At 36.6% G+C, this 25,056-nt stretch overlaps 1 protein-coding gene across 3 annotated transcripts; it reads left to right on the top strand.

The window, feature by feature from the left end:
* The first annotated feature begins 176 nt into the window (after positions 1–176).
* On the top strand, positions 177–24,440 carry LOC129002504 (E3 ubiquitin-protein ligase MARCHF6). 3 transcript variants are annotated; one of them, XM_054430361.1, is made up of 12 exons: positions 177–419; positions 4,821–4,940; positions 6,337–6,600; positions 7,723–7,989; positions 10,345–10,518; positions 14,138–14,279; positions 14,690–14,817; positions 15,885–16,049; positions 17,005–17,115; positions 17,932–18,096; positions 21,165–21,341; positions 21,680–24,440. In XM_054430361.1, exons 1-12 carry the CDS (start codon positions 417–419, stop codon positions 22,625–22,627), a joined length of 2,664 nt encoding a protein of 887 aa, XP_054286336.1. In that variant the 5' UTR covers positions 177–416; the 3' UTR covers positions 22,628–24,440. The 3 variants fall into 3 exon arrangements, with proteins under 3 accessions (XP_054286336.1, XP_054286338.1, XP_054286337.1); XM_054430363.1 differs by lacking the exon at positions 177–419 and adding an exon at positions 721–739; XM_054430362.1 differs by lacking the exon at positions 177–419 and adding an exon at positions 2,862–2,971.
* The last annotated feature ends 616 nt before the right edge of the window (positions 24,441–25,056 follow it).

Here is a 25,056-nt window from a genome sequence, read left to right as displayed (position 1 = left end):
ATTAAAGTATTAAAAGTATTCAAGTATGACAAAAATACTCACTGCTATACCAACCTAGTTATAAGAAGCCATGTTATTGCTATGGTAAGAAAACTTACTGCTATACCAACCTAACAAAATCAGCGACTCGCTTTTGACAGACTTCTGCCATGGCAGTGCTACCTCCAGTTATAATTTTAGCTCAGTGGTTAGATAGACCAGAAATGCAAGCACGTATTTTTAAGCTTAAAGCAAATTTTTGTGTTGTTGCATTTGCATATTGTGAAATTGCTTAGAAAATTGGTGATATAAACTTACTAGTTTTCTCTTAGTTCTGCAATGGATTGTTGAAGCTCCTTACACATCATGTAGTATCGACATTTTCACATTAAATTACCACATCCTTTTCTCATCTGCAGTTTGGGACAAATCCTTCAATGGTAAGTAGTGCAACACTTGTTAACACACAAGAATACCTTTCATGTAAGATAGGCATATCATGTATGTCGAACCTCTGATAGGCCTATTTAACTTAAACATTAATTCAATAGCCCAGGAGGCCCTATTCGTTTTGCATGAACAACGCATTTCATCTGTCAGTCAGTATCACGTAGACAACATTCCTACTCCTTCCAAAATTATCCCCTTAGCCTTGTAGGCCTAGATCATGTTACTATTGTTTAAACATTTTATTAGTCTGGGGTTATCATTAGTTCTGCATTGCCTACCTAAATTATTGATTTTGTAATAAAATAGCAAGGTGAGCTTGACCTAGGCTACTAAAACTTAAGTTAACTTGATAATTTCTTGATCAGGAGCATAGCCTATGTATTGTTAACTTAAAATGTACAAAAAGTTTCTAGGCTGTTTCTAATAACTCCTTTATTCAACCAAAGTAGGCTAACAAAAACAGATTTGCATTGGTCATGTCAAACAAAATAACACTTCAAACATATATTTAAGTTACCGTCAACCGGGGCTACTTTGACTCGCGGGGCTACAATTATAAAACTTTTGTTTTTACGTAAATAAGTTATTTGTTTAAATTTTAGTTTTAGTAGTAACCATGGTAACTTATATATTAAAATCTTTCTTATAACATAGGTAATCTTATTGTCACACTCACTCAAAAATATATATTCTTTGTTATCATAAAAAATATTTAAAATCATGAACCGATTTTTTCGCAAAAACAAAACGTCCCGGAACTTTCGTATGCACAACCTACCCACTTTTTTCACATTTTTTTGGCACATTTTAATGAATAGTCCATCTATCTGGGATGATAAAATTACATATCAATATAAATACCCTAGTTAGGGTAAGTAGGCTACCCTAAAGGTAAACAATTTTTTTTTGTAACTATTTACCCTATTTACACTGGGATTTGATGTAATTTTTATATATGTCTACTTACAGTATTTTTAACGCTGAATCCAAAAATGCAACCAGTTTTGGTCGGAGAGATTCCTAAGTGTCCGTACTGTTAAATAATTCATATTAAGCTTAAGTTTTGTTGATTTATTAACATATTTGTGGTATGGACGAGTCCAAGTTCTAGTGGCGACTAACACTAAAAGGGGTGGAAGGTTTGTGCAGTGGAAACAGCTGTCAGTTGTTTACATTCGATACTAAACAGACAAAACCACACACGACATGTGAAAATCGGAATAACATTTTTAAATGATTCAATTTCTAAAAGCAGACGGACTTCTAAGACGTTCCGAAAATACAGTAACACAAAAACAATAGCCTAAATTAGGCCTAAATGAACTATTAATAAAATCAACATTTATCATTAATCAATAAATGTAATTTTATTCTCGTAAAATGCAAGGATTTTTAGCCTATACAATAACACGACCGCATCACCAATGCCAAATTGATACTGTCAACTGTCATTGTCACTGAATTGCTGTAATGTAGTTTGTTAACCAACCAATGGATTATTACGCTAAAATGCGCCCAGAAAATAGATCCAGATTAATAACATCCGCAATAGCAACTTATTAATTATCAAGTAAGTTTAATTATTATTGCCGATTTAGAAATTAGTAATGGCTGATATTTGCAATGCGTGTGACCAAAATTTTTATGAAACGGTTGTGTTTGATGATAATGAAATTAAAAGTTTTTTAATTAGGCCCAAGCACGGGGTTGTAAGTAAATAACAAAACGAATTGTCCGAGGTGTCATTCAAACATAAAATTGAACGATAAGTAAGTGGTTTTTCAGATGCAGGAATAGAGTTTCAATTAACAAGAAGAAAGCCAAAAGGTGTGAGTGGGTGCGATCTTGCAGAGTAGACACTTTTTTCGGCAAATCCAAACTACAAATTCGTACGCTTTGGCGATTAGTCAATCACTATCTTTTTTTGACCCACCCCGGCAAAGATTCCTGGAAACAAATCTCAATCTGTCAAGTAAAACTGTTGTCGATTGGTATTCGTTTATTAGAGAAGTGTGCATTGACGATTGTGTAACAAATTCTGAAAGACTAGGCGGGCCAGGTGAGATTGTTGAAATAGATGAGGCGAAATTTGGTAAACGTAAATACAACCGAGGTAGGCGAGTGAAGGGAAACTGGGTGTTGGGGGGAGTGCAGAGAGGCTCGACAAAAAAATTTTTAATCCCCGTTCCTGACCGCTCAAGGCGCACGCTAATTCGACTAATCCGCCGCCGGGTTTTGCCCGGCAGTACGATTATTACTGACTGTTGGAAGTCATACAGCAGATTGCGGGAGTACGGCTACCAACATTTAACTGTGAACCATAGTACTGACTTTATTGATCCCGTCACAGGTGCACACACAAACCAAATTGAGCGGTGTTGGAGAGACTTTAGAGACCACATCCCCAAATACGGGGTGAGGTCCAAAAATTTCATCGGGTACCTGGGGGAGTTCCAATTCAAGAAAAGGTACCCTAACAACAAACGAGTCCACGCGTTTTATAAGGCCGCAGCAAAGCTGTATAGGCCAAAGTATTAACAAGGTAGGTTAATTTAAAATATTTTCTGCATAAGTTGCTGTAGTAGGAAAGTTATAAGTTATGTATTATATTTTAAACTAAGGTAACCTAATCTAACCTAACCTAACCTAACCCAACCCAACCTTAGCCTAATATTGATATTTAAATCACATTTTATGTCAGAAAAGACATGTGAGGAACCTAACCTTTACCTTCCTAATTTAACCTCACTTCAAAACACTTAATACAGTCACAAATCCGCATAAAACCCGACCTACCTTCCTCACATGCCTAAATAAGAACTGATCATTTGGTTTCAAAACAAATTGATTTGATTTCATTCCACATTAGATCAAGTATAAACAGTTGTTTGCTCTTCACACTCAGTCCTCACTCCTCACTCTTCACTCAGTACGGACCCGTCCAGACCACGCCATATTACCATTACCTTCAGTACCGCTCAATTATCATTGTTAGATTCGTAATCCTAACCTTCGTTTTACGGCCGCTACCGCCACTTAGGAATCTCTCCGACCAAAACTGATTGCATTTTTGGATTCAGTGTTAAAAATACTGTAAGTAGACATATAAAAATTACATCATATCCCAGTGTAAATACGGTAAATATTTGCCTTTTTTTTAATTGTCCAAGGTTTTTACTTCCAGGGGCTACTTTGACACTCTTTATTTGATTGGTTTATGTTCACTAACATGGGTAATGGTGAAGTACGTTATATAAAAAAGGTACATCAACTTCACTTTGTTGGCCAGATAATAAGTAGGCCTATTGATTATCATAATAAGGTTTGTGAGGTCCGATTTATTAGAAAAGTAACCGACACAGAACAAGTCTTTAAGTGGCCGGATTACGTTGATGAAGACCATGTTTCATATGATGACATCATAATGTTTACATTTTAAGTGAGCCTTCCCTGGACAGAAGAGGACATGTTGTGTTCAAACACAAGTTCCAGGGACTAAACATCCAATAAAATCACAAGCATCGTTCAGCTACAGCAGACCAGACGTCTGAAAGGGAGTTGCGACCCTTGCTTCTGTAGCACTATTTCACGGCTATGACAAAATACAATACAAGACATACTTACATACTATTAACTAATTTTGTCCTTAAATTCTAGTCTTTTTTACTCTAAAAACTGGCTTTGTTGGCACATTAATCCTTTGTTTTACGTTAGATATGATTTTTTTTAAACCTCTGTAAAGTTCGGAAATCTTGGAACGGCATTTAAAAAAACTTGTTGTAGATCACAAACTATAAAAGGTAGAACAATCAGAGTCATACCAAAATAATCATAATAAACCCAGCTTTCAATAGAAGTATCAAAGTAACCCCTTAAACCAGTGGTTAGGCCTACATTGTAACAAGGCATTAAAGTTCATTTAGCCGCATAGCGGGGCTACTTTTATAGCCGCCATTTTTTTAAATTTTTTTCCAAAGTAGGCCTACCTATTTAAATTGGATTTTTTCAAATGTAGCACTCAAAAGAACTAACTGAAATGTACAATTTGGTATTTTTCTCATGGTCCTATCTCTTAAAATAAAAAAGTTACAGCCAAAAACAAAAAAAAAGTTTTACAAAGTAGCCCGTTTGACGGTACACTTATAAACTTAGGCTTAAACTGTTAACTCACAAGACGGGAAGATATAAGCCTAACTTAGCCTAAAAGATGGTAGGCCTAATTTATTTATTTATTTATTTATTCCAACGGTTTCTCCATTAATACAATTTTGTCAAACTATGAACTATACATAAGTAGCAAATGATGGTTAAGTGGTGATAGATTTCTTGCACAGCCATTTAACCGAAAGTGGCTGAATTTTCAATTACCGTAGTTTTATTGACGATTGCAGGCTGACATGGAGGATCTGCAAGGACAAGACATCTGCAGGGTCTGTCGCTGCGAGGGGTCTCCTGATAGGCCGCTGTTCCATCCTTGCATTTGCACCGGAAGTATTAAGTTCATTCATCAGGTCAGTGAGAACATTTGTATTGGAGAAATTATATTACCCAGATTATAGGACTTCTTAGAGCCATTGCTGTTCTTGGTATCTTTTTGTGAACTCTTAATTCTTACCTTGCCAAGATGAATCGTTTTACTTTAATTACAAGGTATGTAAGTTAATCATCCTCTGAACCAAACTGTCGGCTAAAAAACCAATTGCTTCAATCTTGACTTGTATTAAATGTAGCCTAATCTTTTTAGCGAATTTCCCACATACGGGAAAAAGCTATTACTGTAGTACTCATGGTAAGACCTAGTCCCAGGACCGACTTACTTTTTTTGTTTTGAGGTCCCTAGAGGGCCAAAAACACCAACCGTTCAAATTCATATACCAGTAACCTATACATATGTGTCCGTTAGCACGATAACTCAAGCAAAAATTATCCGATTTTGATGAAACTTGCTATGAACGTTAAGAAACCTACATTTATTTGAACGAATTTGCGAACCAGCATGATCGGACAATGGGAACGGAGGTTTACGGAGGGTTTGATGGGGCAAAAATTGGTTTTTCGCCTTTTGACCCTAAAAACATTAAATTTAGCAATTTCTTTCCAAAACCATTTTGTAGAGCTTAAAAAAAGAAATAATTTTGTACATTGGAGCATTGTTGTATGGCTAACTGTTACGGAGATAGCCTAATTAAAAAAAATTAAATTTAAAATTCCAATGTTATTCTTATGGGGAATAAGTAAACTGTTGTTGTTTGCTTTTCTATGAGCATGTTTTGATCACATTTGGAAAATGCATTTATTTCATAGGCAGAGCTACTAAGAAATAAACTAGGCCTATAACATTTTATAAAAAAAATTACCCTCTCTGTTGCAGCAAACCTACAGGACTCGTTAAACTAATGCTTTTTAAATACAAGGACTACATGTGATATTTTAAAGGAGACATTTTAGCGTGAATCCAATTAGGCAAATGAAAATCCGCTTAGTCTGCAGGTTTGCTGCGGCTGGGGTATTTTCATTTTAAGTTAATAATCTGACATTTTTTTGAGCTTCAACAATACCCCAAGGAGTGGTGCCATAGATGATGGAAGGAGTTCTATGTTACTTTTTACAAGTAAGGTACTTAGGCCTACTCATATTTTGTTTTTTGTAAAATTACAAAATCCCCATATTAAAACATCTAGCTAGCCACTGTCAGATGTTTAACTTGTAGAGGCGTATTGGTTGAATTAACAAACAAAGCGAGATCATTCACATATCACATGCTGGTATAAAAAATAAATCTAGGCCTACTCAAAGATTTGGCACCAAATTTTTGTCGAGTGTTTTCATGGTTATCTTAAATATTGTAGGCCTATAAATGTCATTCATTAAGTTTTAAATGGTCTGCTAATCCTTTTATGTTTTCAGGAATGTCTGGTGCAGTGGATGCGCTACAGTCGCAAGGAGTACTGCGAGCTGTGTGGCTACAGATTCTCATTCACCCCAATCTATTCGCCAGACATGCCGCGCAGGTTGCCTATCCGAGACGTGGCGGGGGGACTACTGTCAAGCATCGCTACGGCAGTCAAGTACTGGGTGCACTACACCATCGTCGCACTCGCGTGGCTTGGAGTAGTTCCCTTGACTGCTTGTAGAATATATCGCTGTCTCTTCACTGGCTCTGTAGATTCTGTAAGTAATAATCACATTGTCGGTAGTGTACATAGCAGTTATTGTCCAGATGTATGATGTATACTTCTTAATACTGTCACTGTGTTACGAGATCCCGAGGTATCGTATCGTGCACCTAGCCTGTAGTGAGGGACCCATAATTTGGTTTTCTCCCTTGAATTACACCATCAATATCCCGGCATACAGTTATCGTTTAAATAAATGAAACTTGTACATACCAGAATGCATTTTTGTTGATGAAAACAACTAGTAAACATGAAATGAACGAGATAAATAGATCTCATAGCCCACTGAAGTAATAAACTTTTCCTTTTTACGATACGAGACCTCTGAAGTATCAAAAATAGTTGCTCCAAGCGCCACAGGAGGCTAAAGGGTTGATTAGTAACCATGGCAACTTGTTGAATGCAAGGATGAAAGGAAACCCAATAAAGAATGGAAAAATAAAGGGAAACAATAATGACGTTTTTATGTTGTAATCTAAATAATTTCTTTTCAACTTTGGGAATATCAATTTATAATTGTGGACGTGCTTCTCTTCTTAAACATCACTAAACTGGATGTGTAATAAAGGACAATGACCTAAAATATCATGATTGCGCAATGTTGTATTTTAATGTAAAAATGAAAATCAAGGCCCACGCTCATTTAGAGGTCATTGCCCACCCAACGTTGTAACATACCAATAAATAATTTGCATATTTCTCTCTATAAACATATTTCATTTTTATTTTATTTTGCCTGAAATCAGCCATAAGGAAACGCATTATTATGAAAAGTGATAATATAAAGATATAATATCTTTTTCATTACGTATAAGATTATTATGAACCAAAAATAAATGGATAACACATAGCCTACTATTATTTTACGTACCGGTACCGGTAATGATTCCTTGGGTCAAGATAAGTAAGGTTTTTATGAACATAGCCTAATATGTTCTCTCACTTTGTTATAGAAAGAGAGGCTATCTAAATATTAAAAATAGTTGCCATTTTGAAACGGTTTAAGAGTTAATGTTCTCTTTTTACACAAGATAGCGGCCAAAATGAACACTTTTGCAGAATTGCAATTATACACATGGTTATCTTGTGACTATACTTTGACTAAATCTTTCAACAGGTGCTCACCCTTCCCCTGGATATGCTGTCGACAGAGAACATAGCTTCAGATATTTTCCACGGCTGCTTCGTTGTCACATGCACACTCTTCTCGTTCATCGGGCTGGTGTGGCTGAGAGAGCAGATACTACACGGTGGAGGTCCTGATTGGTTGGAGAGAGATGACCCACCAGCCCCCCCTGCCCCTCCTGTACCTCCCCCGCCTCTCCCAGCCGAACCCCCTCAACTACCGCAGGACAACTTGGTGTTCATCAACGGACGGGATGAGGTGAGGAAATTCAGAAATCAGAAAATCTTTGAATTGAATCGCTTCAACAAGAAAAAGGGTTTATTTAGAAAATGGTTTAGTGATTTTATAGAATAATAATATATACAATAAATTAATAGACTATTTATGGAATAATAATTTTAAAATTTTGTTTTCATACAATTTATTTTGAGTAGTCTAATAAACTAAATGACTATAAAAATAAGTGAATCAACCTAGTCTCCAACAGAAAGCTCTGAGCACCAGGTAAAAAAAAAAAATAATTAATATAGGCCCAGGTCAAATAAATAAATGAAATATTTTAATCGTACCATTTGGAACAATTGCCCATTTCATAAAAATGCTTGATAATTGTGTCCACTTGGTAGTGAAATCCTTAAACTTGTACTTGAAGCTGTGACACAAAATTCTAGGGGGGGAATAAACTAGTATTCACCAAAGTCAGGCTAGGCCTACCCCTAGAACCAGCCACACTCAAATTTCTTCCCCGGAGTGCTCAGAAGGAGCCGAGAAAAATCCAGTTGTCGATACGAAGTTGTCGCGGCTTTGACTGATCAATTTATTTAAATTTAATCGAAGGCTCAGAGCTCTCAGAAATCCTGCAGACGCCCAGTTGGAGCTATATCATCCCAGCCTTCGTAAAAGTGTTTCGGTGAATTTTGCCTAACTTTTTGAATGACTCTGTAGGGCCGACGAGTATTCAATCTTAAGCCAAAGTGATTCAATTACTCGTAATGAACTTTAAAATAATTAACTAAGGGCCTAGGTAAATAATGTAGAATGTAATATGACGTAAAACCCAATCCCTACAGAGTCGTCGGGGCCTAATTAATATAACTGGACGGATAATTTAACGTGAGATGATTTAAAATAAATTTAGTATTAATTACCGTAGCTGATTGTTCAAATCAGCCTGCTCCCAAGACTTGATTCTTTCACCCGCCAAAGACGGCGTTTAGAACTTAGACGACAAGTCTCGGGGTGTTAAAACGTCGAATCGATTAAAATAATTTAAGTAATAATTCGTTAAGCGGATGAAACAAATGTAATTTCGTGGACAATTAATTTAAAACCAACCGTAAGATAATCCTCCGCTAGTCACTGACCGGCAGGAACTGGCGGGTCAAGACTCCAATCGGCGAAAACTAAGTTAATAAAATGTAGACAAATATAATCAAACTTAAAACGGGTGAAAATAAGTGGCAGGCGAGTATACGTATGGCGTGATCGTAATTCGTAAGAGCTTCTCGTGAACAAGTCGACGGTTGAACAGCGAATAATTCTTGTCCGGCTCAAATCCCGATTGCCGCTGCTCAAGCGCTGCGGTGGCGATTTTGGAAACTAGCCAACAGCTGATCCGGGATTCGGTCTAGTTATCGTCTGTCATCGTCAATCAACAAACACCAGCTTGAGGTTATGTCGTCGTTGTCGGTGATAAATACTTGTAAAATCGGTCGGTTTAACTTTGTTTTGTGAAAAGGAGTGCTATTATGAATAAATATGTAGTTGCGGGTGTGTTTGTGTACTTCACTGTTATTAAAAGTAGGCCTACGTTCTTTGGCCCATAGCCCAAGCTATGGCCAACACATAGGCCTAGGAGTAGGATGTTGTGGATAAAAATCGGGTAAGTTATGGTGTTTGTTGATAAGCAGTACGTTTTTTACCCCCCTTAAAATTTGGTACCTCACAAATCCTTGACCAGTACATTGTTTTTGTGTTTGCGTGGTTTGCTGACTCAAGTGTGTCCGTGTCAATTTGTTTAGTCGTTGATTTTTAATTAAAGTATAATTTATGATTCAGATATATTTTATGTTACAGACTTCAGATTTTACTATAGGATAAGACCTAAACTTGGCTGTTATAATAAAGAATTAAAAATTCATTCCACGTGTGTTTTCATTGATTAAACATAACTTTGCTCTTCAGGTGGTTAAATGCAAAGTCATGTAGGCCTAATGCTATTCAACTTAGGAGCGAGCTGGTGTAGTGGTTAGAGCGCGGGACTTCAGTCCCTGAGGTCCCCGGTTCAATCCCCGCCAAGTCACCAATGGATTTTATCTAAGTGATAATGCCGCAACCCCTAGGTCTAGCCTGAAGTAATGTGAAAAACAATCTCAGGCTCGTGCCTAGCGTCCTAGGAAAAAAAAAAAAGAAAATGCTATTCAACTTTGGCAAAGGATTGTTCCTGTCCACTGTTGCCCACCCATATTGCCTCAGCGGGCTAGAGTTTGTAAAATATATTTAAAACATATTGTAGGCCTACGTATTCTTAATGTACAGACAGAAATGTTTACCTTGCCGTTTTATGTATGTATATATCAACAGTAACAATACTAATCAGTTCTGTGGTGTCAGGTGCAGTTGGGTGAAGCGGAAGTAGGTGCTAACTGGGAGGAGATCCCACCCCTACGCATTGCAGAGGGTGACGGAGGGGTGGGGGGAGACGAAGGCAACTGGAACCCAATAGAGTGGGACCGTGCAGCCGAGGAGCTCACGTGGGAGAGATTACTGGGTTTCGACGGCTCACTGGTGAGTTAGTTTTTAAAAGGACGATAAGAAAAAACTTAACAAACTGATTTGGATTGGCTGAAAGGTTTTTATTTTCTGTTTGGTTTTGTTTTTTCTTGTTTTCCTTTGAAAAAAGTGCGGAATCCCCTTTTTGACCTTGCCTATCCACGTGGGTCTAAGAGCACGTGCTGAGATATCAATCCAAGAAATGATTGGTTCAGTTTAAGATGGAAATGAGCTGATAAATTTTAAGTAGCGGCACCAAGACTTGAACCCACTTCTTGGCTACATTTGTTACACAGTCTGTTGCATAAATCTGAACAAACAATTAGGCCTAACTTATTATTTGTACAGTAGAGTCCCGCAAAATCGGCGTAATGTGGACTGGAAGGGTGCCGATTATGTGAAATGCCAGGTTATCGGGAACTAGGGTTAAAAATAAGGACAATAAAATTTTTAAGCTTTTTAACCTTCCTTATTTATATATTACTGCCGGGTTATCGAGTGCCGAGTTTGCGGGACTCTACTGTACAAAACAAAATATGTATTTTCATTTTAAATGTTTGGTTACCTTACCTAATCTGGTGTGGTCTGTAACATAAAAGTACTTCTGGCAACTCACTGTTTTTTTTTTTTAAATACATATTTGTGTTCATACACTCTCAATCCCTTTCAGGAACAGCCAGCTCTGTGTGAACTGATTCCTGGAATTGAAATATGGTTTCATTTGAGTATACTTGTACTTGTGTAATATCCTTAATGCACTTTATTTTATTCATTTAGCAGTGTTTAGGTGGATTGACTTAGTCGTTTTTACCTGTCTAATAAATATAGACTGTAAAAGGAAGGTTCCAGTGCCCACCGCTAGGAGTGCCGTGTAATAACGGCGCACACCGCTGCAGGCGAGGAGGGCAGGAGCCGTATGCTACTAGCAGATGCAGTGTTGGGGAAGCTACTTTTAAAATGTAGCTAGCTACAACTACTGCTACATTTCCAAAAAAGTAGCTTAGCTACAGCTACAGCTACAGTTCCGCAAAAGTAGCTAGCTACAACTACAGCTACATTGAAATGTAGCTACAGCTACAATTTTAGCTACTTTTCCAAAGACGTTACTTTTTATTCCACGCACATTAGGTAAATGTAAAATTAATTGCAACTACATTTTTACTGAACAAACATTTAAAAAATGTCAGTATTGTATCTAACATTAATTGGAAAAAAAATTATTCCTAGATTGTATTTAATTTTTTGGCATTATAAACCTAACATTACAACAGAACCAAATAGTTCGGTGTCCCATCATATTTAGTACTTATTTTTAAATATTGCATTATTTTTAAGCATCTTAAATGTAAATTTCATTAAGTTCAAAGGACATACAACCAAACTATATTTTAAAAGCTCATTTTATTTCTCTAATATAGATTCATTTATAGATGTCTTATATCAACAATTAAGACCAATAAAACTATAAAACGATTATTTAAAAATACTTTTTTGTGTTACAGAGCCTAGCCTACTGAAATTGGAGTTTATTGCCTTTCTTTTAATGTTAAAAACGACATTGCTATAAACTTTTAAGTGATAAGTTACTTGTACTATGAATAACACTTTTCAATGTCAAGAAATCGTCCTTTATTGTCATTATGCATAGGGCAAATTGTGCTTCAACCTAGTTGGTACAGAAAACAGTATTCAGCAACCCATCCTGAAATCGGCTTTTAATTTAAACATGTTGAAATTTGTAAAGTAAAAATAACATGTAGGCCTACTTGGCTATGTAACAAGTTGGCTATAGTAGGCTTGTTCTTGCTAGGAATAAACAGATAGGATTCCTAATAATTGAACTTGGAACTTGGTATTCGTCTTAAACCATAGCATAGCCTAGGAATTAATAGTCCTATACAAGAGCTGTTACCAGGAGCAAACTATGCAATTTTTTCAATGTAAGTTTCATGTTATATGGAGATTTTTTTGTTACAATTATCATTTAGTCTATACATATCTTAAATCACATCAGGTAATTTCCTCTTTGTTAATTTAGTAAACCTTTGAAAAATCTTCGTAATCTAACCAAAGAAGGGCTTGTGATGATGAACCACAATCAACAGCTGAAGCAAAGGTTGATAGCCCAGCTTCCGCATTATTTTAAGGTTTAGTGTTGGTTTCCATTAAAATCCAAGTTGAAACACTATCGGTATACAGGGCCGCCCCGAGGGCAGGGCGAGCGGGGCGACCGCCCTGGGCGCCGCGGCTAGGGGGGCGCCGCGGCTTTGGAAGGTAATAAATTTAACAACTTTATCAGCAAACCGCAAACAAATTATTTTACGGGAAACTCGTAAACATGTTATCAATGACTATTCTAAAAAAGGCAATACATAGCTTTTGTTTTATTCATAAAATAAATACTGTTATTTCATATACAACTCGTACTGTTACTACTTTTACGTCTGGCATGTGACTTGTTGGCAAAACTGTGAGTCAAGACACACACTGCGTAGTGTGTATTCGCCCACACGCCACACACCCCACCTACACTTGCTTGTTTCTGACCTCAAAGTTCAAACTCTTAAGTCAACTCATCGTTTCGTGATGTCCGAGTTGTAAATTCAATGATTTTAGTAATTTAGTTCAGTGTAGTTGTTACGTTTATAAAAAAACTTGCAAAACGTTCGGATACATCGGACGTTGGGTCTATTGACGCAAATCCCCCAAATCCCTTATTTGGGGAGGGGGCGAAAATTTAAATACCGCCCCGGGCGTCTATTACCCTCGGGGCGGCCCTGTTGGTATAATAAACAAACTAAATTGATTACTAATTTCCCTGTCAATCACTTGCAAGAGCATTCAATAGCTTCTCTTGTCACCGGTAACGTTTAAACGTCGTCTGCATCTAGCGATTTTATTTTATCTGACAGTAATCATAGAGTAGTAAATTAAGGAAATGAGAGCCAAAAATGTGGATAACACTCATTTAATGGCCTCCATGTCCACACAACGTTGTTGTAATAGGGAATGAAACGGCTGCAACCAGCTGTGTGAAGCCAAGAAAGTAAGGCCTAATTTTTTTTAAATCTCAGTTTGAAAGAGGTTGTTTCACGTAAGGTCGTAAGGTTGAGGTTATGATAAAAAGCACTATCTCAAACAATGTTAATGTAGCGAGAAAAGTAGCTAAAATTCCGCTACAACTACTTTAAAAATGTAGCTAGCTACAGCTAAAGCTACAAAATCTTAAAAGTAGCGTAGCTACAGCTAACGCTACAAAAAAAGTAGCGCGCTACTTCCCAACACTGCAGATGCTGCAGCGGTGTGCACCGTAACATATGCTAACCGCAGCACTGCTGCCGGTCTATATATTCTATTTGTCTATGGCCCTATACATGTACTTTTATCCATACATGTACAACCCCTCATGATAATAAATGCATCCTTTTTATTGATCGGACAGAGTGGATAAGACAAATTGCATGATTTAGTAAATTTTCAACTAATTATGTAGCTATTTCATCTAAAACTGTGCTATCTAGGACAGTTTAGTGGACATTGTGTGTAGTTACTGTTCAACTACACAAATTTAACTTGAGTTGATCAAGTATCTAGTGCAGCAAAGCAGGTCGCTCATTGCTCCTGTTGTCCGTAGGTGTTCTTGGAACATGTGTTCTGGGTGGTGTCTCTCAACACACTGTTCATCTTGGTGTTTGCATTCTGTCCTTACCATATGGGCCACTTTGCCGTTGCGGCTCTGGGCCTGAAGGACCATGCAGCCGCCTCCCATTTCGAAGGCAAGTCATGTCACCACTAAAAGAAGTTTTGAGTCGAAATGTTTTCACACATAGATTATAGGGTAGAAAGTGAATGGGGTCTTTGGTCAGTGAGTCTGAAATTAAGGAACTGAAAATTACACTTGATGAGGAGGAGATAACTTTTTCATGTAGATTGTAGACCCTAAAGCAATTTAGTTTAGGTCAATTATGATTTGTCTTAGACGTAGAGTCACAAATTGAGAACCAAAGTACCTTTCCATTGTTAAAAGTTTCTTGAATCTTGCTGCTCTTCCTTGACTAATTTTCTTTACAATACATACTGGGGGGACACAAATAATGTCAACTATATTTTTTAACAGGACTGTTGGAAATTAATTGCATCCTTACAGGCTGTATTGTGTGTTCTACAACATATTCTGTTTTGGCAGGCCTGGTGACAACGTTGTGCGGCTACTGTGTGATTGGCCTCGTTTTGGTAGTACTGCACTCTCTGGCGACCATCTTGAACCTGACTAGATCCCGTAGGGTGCTCGGACTCTGCTATGTTGTCGTCAAAGTAAGACAATTCTTCTTCTCCATGACCAAAACAGTGCACAATACTTCTTCCAGTTTAAGCTCAAATTATTAATGATTAGGTTGGTTGTATGGTTTTGCTTACAGTAAGACATAAACTTGCAATTAATTGTCCAAAACTGGGTTCTGAACGTCCATCATTTGATATAAAAAGAAGTTAGACCAGGTTTAAATAGCCAGAGACATTTAGTGAAAAAATACTTTATTCTTGATCAAAGCTCTAGTATCCTTGGATTAGGCCTGTACGTACATTGCTATGCGATGTACAGCGACAGACACACAGACAGGAGAGAGGTAAACTAGTTTCAGCTTTCTTTGGCTGTGAAAAAATACTATACAATTCATCATTCTACACAATGTACAGACAAAACTGTAGTATTTCATATATACAGGGTGTCCCGGAACTCTCTACCAATATTTTAGGGCATTGCTCCTGGGTAAGAAACAACTAAATATCATATTTAAACTGTCCGGAAGTCCTTAGTTACTCACACAGCCGCCATTTTGTTTTTTTCAGTTATTAATTTTTTTTCTAAATAATGGTTAAACATACGAAATGGAAACTTTGCACAAACATTTAGGACAACTAGACAAAGCTACCAAAAAATTATCACGATTTTTCAAATTCATAAAACAAAATGGCGGCCATTTAAAATTTTTGTAAAATCAATGGTTTTTGAGTTATTTAAGAAAGAAAATTTTAAATGGCCGCCATTTTGTTTTATGAATTTGAAAAATCGTGATAATTTTTTGGTAGCTTTGTCTAGTTGTCCTAAATGTTTGTGCAAAGTTTCCATTTCGTATGTTTAACCATTATTTAGAAAAAAAATTAATAACTGAAAAAAACAAAATGGCGGCTGTGTGAGTAACTAAGGACTTCCGGACAGTTTAAATATGATATTTAGTTGTTTCTTACCCAGGAGCAATGCCCTAAAATATTGGTAGAGAGTTCCGGGACACCCTGTATTATGCATTATAAATATACAAGTATCAAAGCAAGATACAAATATGTTACAGAATATTGTCTTAAAAGTGGTGTTTTGTCTGCAGGTGTCACTGTTGTCTGTGGTGGAGATAGGGGTGTTGCCCCTGATATGTGGATGGTGGCTAGACATCTGTTCTCTCGCCATGTTTGACGCAACTCTGCGGGACAGAGAAGCCAGCTTCCGCGCAGCCCCGGGAACATCCATGTTCATCCACTGGCTTGTCGGCATGGTAAGTGTAAGACGGACTAAAGAGACAACAAAGTTATCGTCAGTGATGTTTGTATAAACAAAATTTGTTATTAAATCCAAAATCAATTTATCAAGTGATGTTGTAATCCAGGGTATCCAGGGTACTTGGTCTGGTTTGAGTGTGACTTAATTGATAAACACTGAAATTATGTCGGAGATGGGATTGAAGTAAATTAATCAGTAATTGAATAGCTCCGCAGAACAACTTTGCAAGTGACAAAAGTGAATATTTTCACAATCACAAAAATATTCCGTACCGATGCCAACACAGCTAGATTGGCCTGTAACACAGCCAACATAGCTTTTATGGCCAACCAATGTATTTTTTTAAACAAAATATCCCACGCAGTAGAGAATAATTTTCATCATCGTTCCTTTGCAACATTACAGTAATTGGCGGGGATATTAAACTCATGCAATAAGGATTTTTAGCTCAGCTAGCTTTCCTGGCAAATTAAAAGGCCAAAAGTTGAAGGATTCTCAATAAAAGGGCATACAACATAACGTCATAGTTTATCCTAAAATTTCGCAGACTTCTTCAGGGTACACTCAATTCCTGATTAATCGGGATAAAGTAGGGTTGAGGCTTCCAGGATACGTAAAGTCGCGGTTAATCCGCAAAATACTATTGAATAGGAAATGGTATTAAAATATTAAAATAAAAGGCAAATAACCTGTAGGGCTAACAGTTTTCTGTTTTTGTACAGAGAAATATATATTTTCTGTGTGTATGTTTGTAACACAATTTTATCTGCGATTAGAGCATTGTATTGCAAACGGTAGGTGTAAGAAGGGAGGGTCTATGACCTTGAGAAGGCCCAGGGCAGCTCGATACAGTGATTCATGGTTTGTTTTGCTATTTGGTGCTGCTAATTCGTAATTTGTTCACAGTAGTAAGTGAAATTGATTCAGTGTGTGCAATCTGTCTCTTGTAGGTGTATGTTTACTACTTTGCCTCGTTCATCCTACTGCTGCGTGAGGTTCTACGTCCTGGCGTGTTATGGTTCTTGCGTAACCTCAATGATCCTGACTTCAGTCCCATACAGGTCAGTTGTCAAAGCGTCTAGTCTATATACAGGTTGTCTCGCCACTGTACCGTCCCTTCGGTGTGCATTGAACACGCCACGTCACTGCCACGTCTGTGCCTCGTCCACATCTCACATCTGTTCTCACGTCTGTTCACATCTCAGGGGTGAACAGTTAGACTGTTACTGCGAGTCGTTAAAAATGCATCAATAGTATTTTGAAAATTTTGGAAACAATTTGCAAAGTTCATAGGAATAAAACAATCTTATATATTAAAAAACTGTTGCAAAGCTTATGACAGCTAGCCTGACTTTACTACTGGACCAAATTACACGCGGGTTGTACCAAAAGAAAGGTTATTGGTCCTGTATGTGCAGGTTTTATTTGTATTTTGAAAATATTTATGTTAATTGGGTTAACATAGATATGTTAACATGGGCCTTATGGGTTGCCATGTTGGTGACGAAATAACAACAAAATGAAAATATAAACAGGAAATCAAAACAAATGTAAGAAATTCCAATCACAGCGTTTTATTTACAGTGTGGGGTAAAAATAGAGAAGTTTGGACAATACACACTTTTGGTCGAGTTTTCGACCACGGGGCGAGCTCTAGTACTTAACTAGGCCTAAAAGAATTCATATGGATTCAGCATTTTTGTTTGGCGAATACTAATTAATTGTCTGGGTAGCCGAGTGGTTATAATGTTATAATGTTTTTAAGGAAAACAAGGTTACCAATATAAGCTGGTTTTGCCTATAAAAAGTGTTTTAAGGACTAAGGTAGTTGTAACTGTTTGTGTTGTAATTCAATAGTACACTGAGTGGTGTTTCAGGAGATGATCCACTTGCCTATAGTGCGCCATGTGCGTCGTCTGCTGGCCTCCGCTGTGATATTCGGCACTGCAGTGCTGCTCATGTTGTGGCTGCCTGTGAGACTGCTGCGCGCTGCCTGGCCTACCTTCCTACCTTACACCGTCGCATTGCACTCGGAAGCACAGGTATGTGCACTCTGCTTAGGTAGGGTTAGGAACCTTTTGTCAGAACATTTGCGGATCAATACCTTTGTAGCTTCGTAGGCATATTGTCATGTTAAAGATATGGTTAGTTTAAGAATGAAAATGGATGAAGTTTGATTGAGCTAGTACAGTGTGCTGATTTAAAGTAACACACTGATTTTGCTCGTTGCGTTTTTTTAATGAAGCACAACTTTTGAGAAACCGTGAGCCGTACAACTATCAAATAATTATTTGAATGAAAGGTGAATGTGAAAATTCCCCTGAAAAAAATAACAGTTTTCTATAAACTCTCTCCTAAGGACAGGAACCTCAATTAAAAGTCTTAATTTAATCACACTTTAAATTTTGAAGATTCATCAGATGTTGATGTTAGATTTGTTTATTTATAGTTCGTTTACTTTTTCCATGAGTTTATCTTTTGATTTTCACTTTAGATGTCACGATAAAGTTATTAAATTTGATTCTGTCACACAGTTTAGAGTCAGATTCTTTATTGGTCATCAATGTGATAAACATCATGCAAAAAATTACAACGACCAAAAACAACACATGCAAATGCAGATCACTGGTTACAAGCATAAGAGAACAGCCTATTATAGAAATGAAGATATTATAATTTATTGCAAACAAACAAGAAATTGTCATTGAAATTAGCAATAACGATTGAGATTTGCCTGTATAATTTATATGGTAAGTGTGTGTAACTGTTTTTTACAGTACATTTATAGACCCACATTATTGTCGTATTCTTGTCTCGTTCTGAAGATGTCTCCTACGGTATCCCAAAGTCAATGGTTTAAAAAGACTAAGCTTTGGTTAGAAAATTTGTGCATTAGTACTGTATGAATTAATAACCAGCCCTACTGATTATTTAGTAATTTTTTGACTGACTATTCTTATGTCCCAACAATATTTGTTGTTATCTCCTTGTTTTTTATTGAAAGTGGGTTTGTGGGTTAAGGAATATTCAGGATCCATTTAATTTTATTATATTTCTTGGCAGTAGCAAAATTGACTTCTCCAACTGTCAGATTAAACTTCTTTTTTTATATAAACTATGAGAGCTATCATCTGGATCTAAGTATTTTCCATTGCGATATTTGATGTAATCAATTTTTTCTTTACTGACCATCTATTTCTCTTATGATCCTCCATCGTCCAGGCAGGTTCAGGTTGTTAAATAAATATCACTATGTTAAATCACAATATTTGGAAACATCTAAAGTGACATTTGCGATAAGGTGAGATGCAATCTAAGTGTTTTCAAAACAACAACTGTTTGTTTATGATTAGAAACATTAAAATAGGAGGTTTATCAAGAAGTGTATTTAGTTAATATTTGTAAACAATGGCCCCATGACTCAGCCTTATGGCAGGACTAATCTCGGTTTTCCATGGTCTAGTTGTGTAACTTTGCCTACTACACTTGTTTTACAAGATGTTATCTTCTTTCCAAATATATTCTAAATAGATCTGTTTTGCTTTAATTGCTAGTAGTGTACCTGTTGATTGAATTCCAGCAATTGCAAAGTTTTACAGGAGTTATTTCAAAACTAACAGTAATAATTTTCTTTGAGATTAAAAGAGTCAACTAAAAAATTATGTAACTAATGGAAATTCTGAAGTTGTACATAACAGTTTGATAATCAACATTTCTAGTAAATATTTGGTAGATAATACGCATAGTAAATACGCGTTTCCTTAAATTGCTACTAAAATATTAACAGCAATCCAATTATCTAGCTGATCTTAATGTAAACAAATAACATCTAACCTTCTTCAAATAACATCTGTTATCCTTCTTCTTAAGGATAACATAGGAACTTTAAAAGCCTGTAGCAGAGCCCAAGGGACTTTTTCAAAAACTTATGATCAGTTTGCACACCTATGCGACACACTGTTTCTAATGAGACGTGAATGGTCAAAATTGGTTAAGAAATGGCGGAGGAGTTCAGTACACAAATTTCATTTTGGCATATTAATTATATAGATTTTCTTCTGAATAAATTGGGGTTTTTTTTTTAACTACACACTTATTGTTTAGACTAACTTTTCTGAATTTTTATGTCAAGGTCTTTCATTTCACCAAAAATGCTTATCAAATTTTGAGGAGCACTAAATAATAAATTAATCTTGCAAGTGGTCTAAATAAAATAAAATTGTTGTATTCGTCTTACCATAAGTACTACGGTAAAAGCTTGTTCCCTATATGGGAAATTTGCTTAAACTATTCCATTTCAGTTTAAGGACGCTAAAATGTAAGCTACAAAAATGTACAGTCAATTTATTATTCTAGTTGATAACAATTTGATATGTAAATAAATATTTTTTCATTGTAGTAAATTTATGTAACCTGGGAAGAGCAGTAATTGGATCTTCCAACTGTCTGGAATATTATGAATATTATACCTGGGAGATAATAGATCCTGATTTGGTTTGGCTCATAAAATATTTTGAAGAATGAATTTAAACTGTGAAGATGCAAGATTCCTTAAACCAGGGCCTATAACATCGGACAATCGATAGGACTAAGACGTTTCATTCCATTTTGAAGGTTTAACAGTTTAAGAAACAAAATGGAGCAACCAACAGAGTGTTGAAGTCAATTATTGTGGAATCTGTAAAGCTTTCAAAAACACCTGTAAACTATATAGCATTCTTAATGTCACATCTCATCCAAGTATCTAAAAATGAGGGATAATATAGAATTTTAACATTAGCAACCCTCTGGCACATTCAACTATTGTCAACCAGCTGTTTTGGTTTGACATCAAGTTGCACCAGTGTAGTACAATGTTATGTTTTGTTTTGAAGGTGAAGGAGCTGTCGCTAGAGCTGCTACTGCTACAGGTGATACTGCCAGCTCTGCTAGAGCAGTCTGACGCTCGCAGTGGTGTACCAGTGCAGTACAATGTTATGTTTTGTTTTGAAGGTGAACGAGCTGTCGCTAGAGCTGCTACTGCTACAGGTGATACTGCCAGCTCTGCTAGAGCAGTCTGACGCTCGCAGTGGTGTACCAGTGCAGTACAATGTTATGTTTTGTTTTGAAGGTGAACGAGCTGTCGCTAGAGCTGCTACTGCTACAGGTGATACTGCCAGCTCTGCTAGAGCAGTCTCACACTCGCACATGGCTCAAGGCAGTGATACGACAGTGGTGTCGCCTCGTCAGCTGGGTGCTTGACCTCAAGTCATACCTACTGGGTGATGAGACTGAGCGACCACCCCAGGTCAGACATCTTACTTACTCCCATGGCCATGTATATCCTAGGTGGTATTTAGTCTGGCCAACAAGTTGCCTCCATCTCCCCATGTTTTTCAAATCTTGCCTTGCTCTCAATTTTGCAAATCTTTCTCCACCTGGTCAATTCAGGGATTCTTGGGTCTTCCTCAGGGTCTTCTTCTTACTTGGTTTTACCTTCAAACTTCTTTATTTAGTTCCATCTTCCGTCATAAAAAAGTATGTTAGCATATTTTAGATAACTTTCAATTCATAATTAATGTTCTCCTTAAGCATTGATTATTTTATTTATCTGTCACATTTTCCATTGAATGTATTGTTACCTAGGTGGACAACAACAACGGAGGTGGAGATCTGGGAGCAGCACACCAGGCGTTGCTGCAGAGAGGGGGTCCTACAGGCTTCCAACCGTACGTTCGTCCCACGCTGTTCCCCGCCAGGATTGTCGGACTGTTGGTAATTGTTTGCATCTCTCTGGTGATAGCCAGTCTGGTCGCCTTGACAGTGCCGGTGTGGCTGGGACGCAAGGTGATGGCGCTGTGGCCGGTGGGCACCCCGGTGCAAGGGACCACCGTCAGAGTCACACCCATTCACGAGCTGTACACCGCAAGCTGCGGAACTTACCTGTGCTGGCTGACTGCTCGCGCCATTGCTCTACTGCTCAGTTGGCTACCACAGGGGCGACAGGCAATTACAGAGAAGCTCTGCAAATGGTGTGTGGTCGGATTGAAGTCTGCCGTCGCATTCTCCGTGTTGGTAGGAGTGATTCCGCTACTCTTCGGTCTGTTGTTGGAGTTGGTGGTGGTGGTGCCTCTGAGAGTGCCACTGGACCAGACCCCCGTACTGTGGATCTGGCAGGACTGGGCTTTGGGTGTCTTGTACACCAAGATTGCGTGCGCTGTGACTATGATGGGTCCGGAGTGGGCTTTGCGCCGCGCTATCGAACGAGCCTACAGGGATGGACTACGTGCCATGGACCTGGGTCTGGTACTGCGCGAGTTAGCTGCTCCGGTCATCGCTTGTTTGAGTCTTGCGCTTGCTGTGCCATACGCGGTCGCGCACACCTTTGTCCCTTTGTTTGTAACCAGCCCTCAAATGAGGAACGTGATCGCACGCAGAGTCTATCCACTCTTGTTGTTGATTTCCATCGTCATAGGAATCATAACCTTCCAGATAAGGCAGTTTGCTAAACTCTACGAGCATATTAAGAATGACAAATACCTTGTCGGCAGAAGACTCGTAAATTATCATCACAAATCTTCATTGCAAAATTAAAACTTGTTTTTGTAACGTACGGACTGATTCAGTATAAATGTTAATTTACTTAATTAGGAAATAGTACTAGTTAGTATAGTCCTAATTTTGTTTATTATGTTCCTTAAATAGAAAATAAAATTTCCCAACTTTCTCTGTATAGTTATTTTTAGTTTGCATATTATTAGGGAGTTCTATACGATAGTTTACTTCCATGCAAATTCTGTTATGTTGCCTTGATCCATGAATTATAACTAACTGCACATTAGGCTACATGTATTAAATGGATCAGTAATCAATTGTGATACATGCTACAAGAACCAAGGTTTATAGTTATAGGACAAGTGTTTTTTTTTTTTTTTTGTTATTTAGTAAAACTGCTAAAAAAGTTCATCTATGAGGAATTTAATTTTCCCAAATTGCCAGACATGATACCTTTAAGGAGCTATAGCCTCCTACAGTATGTTTTTCAGGATGAGTTTGGGTTAGGCTTAGTGATTTTGATTATAAAAGTTGGTGAGGTACCATGTAAAAATCAAAAGTAACTTAACTGGATTCTAATCCTTTACTAGCTTCCTTGGTTTTTGAATAATAATTTATACGTTTATGTATAGCTCAACATTAAATACACACTTTAAGCAACAACATTTTGTTATGATGATTAATTTTACTATTTTTTCCAATGTTCGCAGGCCTTTTCTAGAAAACAAATAAATTTTTTGATTCCAACGTTATTTTGGACATTTTTAAAATACATTTTATAATTCCTTGTAGGTTTTGGTATTCGGCAGTTTTACTATTAATTTATTAGTTGTGGGAGGTTTTTTTGATATGGTTGATTTCCCTGGTGATAGGAACATTTTATCTTGTTTGGCAATTTTTTATAACTTTATAAATATACTATACTTTATATATACAATACTTTTATAACAGTATCTTTGATCTTTATAACTTTATTGTTAAATATTTGAAAATTCAACATACTTAATATTTAATGTTGTATCGTTAAATTAAATTAAAAACTCTTAAAATCAAGAAATTTCAGGAAAGATCATTTATAGCAACAAGTGTTGTGATTCAGTCTGTTTTCGTGATTCCATTACTAGGTTTATTTAACTTTTTAAGCGCTGCTTTAACTTAATTATAAGATGTGTTTTATTTTATGAACCTATTTAGCTCTTATATTTTTAAGGTAAATTACTATATCCATGCTATGGCCATCAATTGAATTTTCCTTTAGGTTTTGGGTTTCTGTTCAAAGGCTGAACATTTTAAATTTGTTTTAGAAATTGTATTACATTGGAAGAAGTGATATTTTTTACTATTCGAGGAGTCAGTTCTAACCAAAATAGTGTTACCTAACGTATCCGTTATGCTGCTTCATTCCTTTTGAGTTTTGTACATTAGATATTCCTTTTGCTATTCGTAAAAACATTATGTTTCTAAACTCTCATTTGATTTGTAAATATATAATGAATTAGTTTTATATAAGTGTGCACTCGTAACCCTGTCATGTTTATACTTTTTCAAGTGTTAAGTGTTGAACAATTTGTTTTGATTTTGTGTTTTGAGAATGGGTTTCAACTCAGGATCAATAATTTAGTTTAATATATTTAAACAGAATACTTTAAAACTTAAGGTTCACTCTAATTATTGATATAACTTATATTAACAAAAAAAGTATTTAATTTTATATGTCGTGGACCTTACCAGTTTTAAGGTGATCTGATATTGTTTGTTTTTACCTGTGTATAAGCCGCTCTTGATGATTTTGTATTGTATTATGATTTTCTGTCAACGGTTAAATTTGAAATAAAATATGAGATGTTTTCAATATGTTTAATATTTTTCTCTTAGACCTCTTATATCAAATTACAACAGTTTTGACCTTTCATTTTTAAATTGCATTTTAACTTTGTTGGTTTTACTTCATTTAAGGTTAAATAATTATCTGCTGATTGGCAGCTTGAAAGACGTATCAGTTGTGCAAAAATATCAGTTCGACTTCATCCAAAGATCATCCAAGTTGTAGGGGAGTTTTAGACAGGCCTCCTTACTATGTTCTATTTACTGCCCGCAACTCCAGAGTAGAATAAAATAATATCAAATCAGGAATAATATATCCCGTTGAAATTAATAGAAACATTGCCAAAAAACACACAATATAGCAAAACTAGAAATCTGACAGATAAAAGAAACCTAAAGAGGGCCACTCGACAACTAAAAAGGTTACCGTTTAAAGTAATGGAAGATTTTCACGACTTCACATCAAACCTTTCCCCCTCTGAAGCTAGTGACTACTCCACTACTCCCTTTAGCAAGTTTCAAAAAACTAACGTCTACAAATTTGCATTCCACCTTTTTTGAAAGAAGGGTGTTCTTGGACAAAAATAGCATTGGGAAAGCAGATGTCTTTGCTTCATACTTTTAAAAAGTGTTCAAGCCATATA

Source organism: Macrosteles quadrilineatus, unplaced genomic scaffold (assembly GCF_028750875.1).
Source record: "Macrosteles quadrilineatus isolate MER2022 unplaced genomic scaffold, UCM_ALF_1.0 Scaffold_9__3_contigs__length_116548681, whole genome shotgun sequence".
NCBI classification, from domain to species: domain Eukaryota; kingdom Metazoa; phylum Arthropoda; class Insecta; order Hemiptera; family Cicadellidae; genus Macrosteles; species Macrosteles quadrilineatus.
This window is presented reverse-complemented; position numbering and strand designations above follow the sequence as displayed.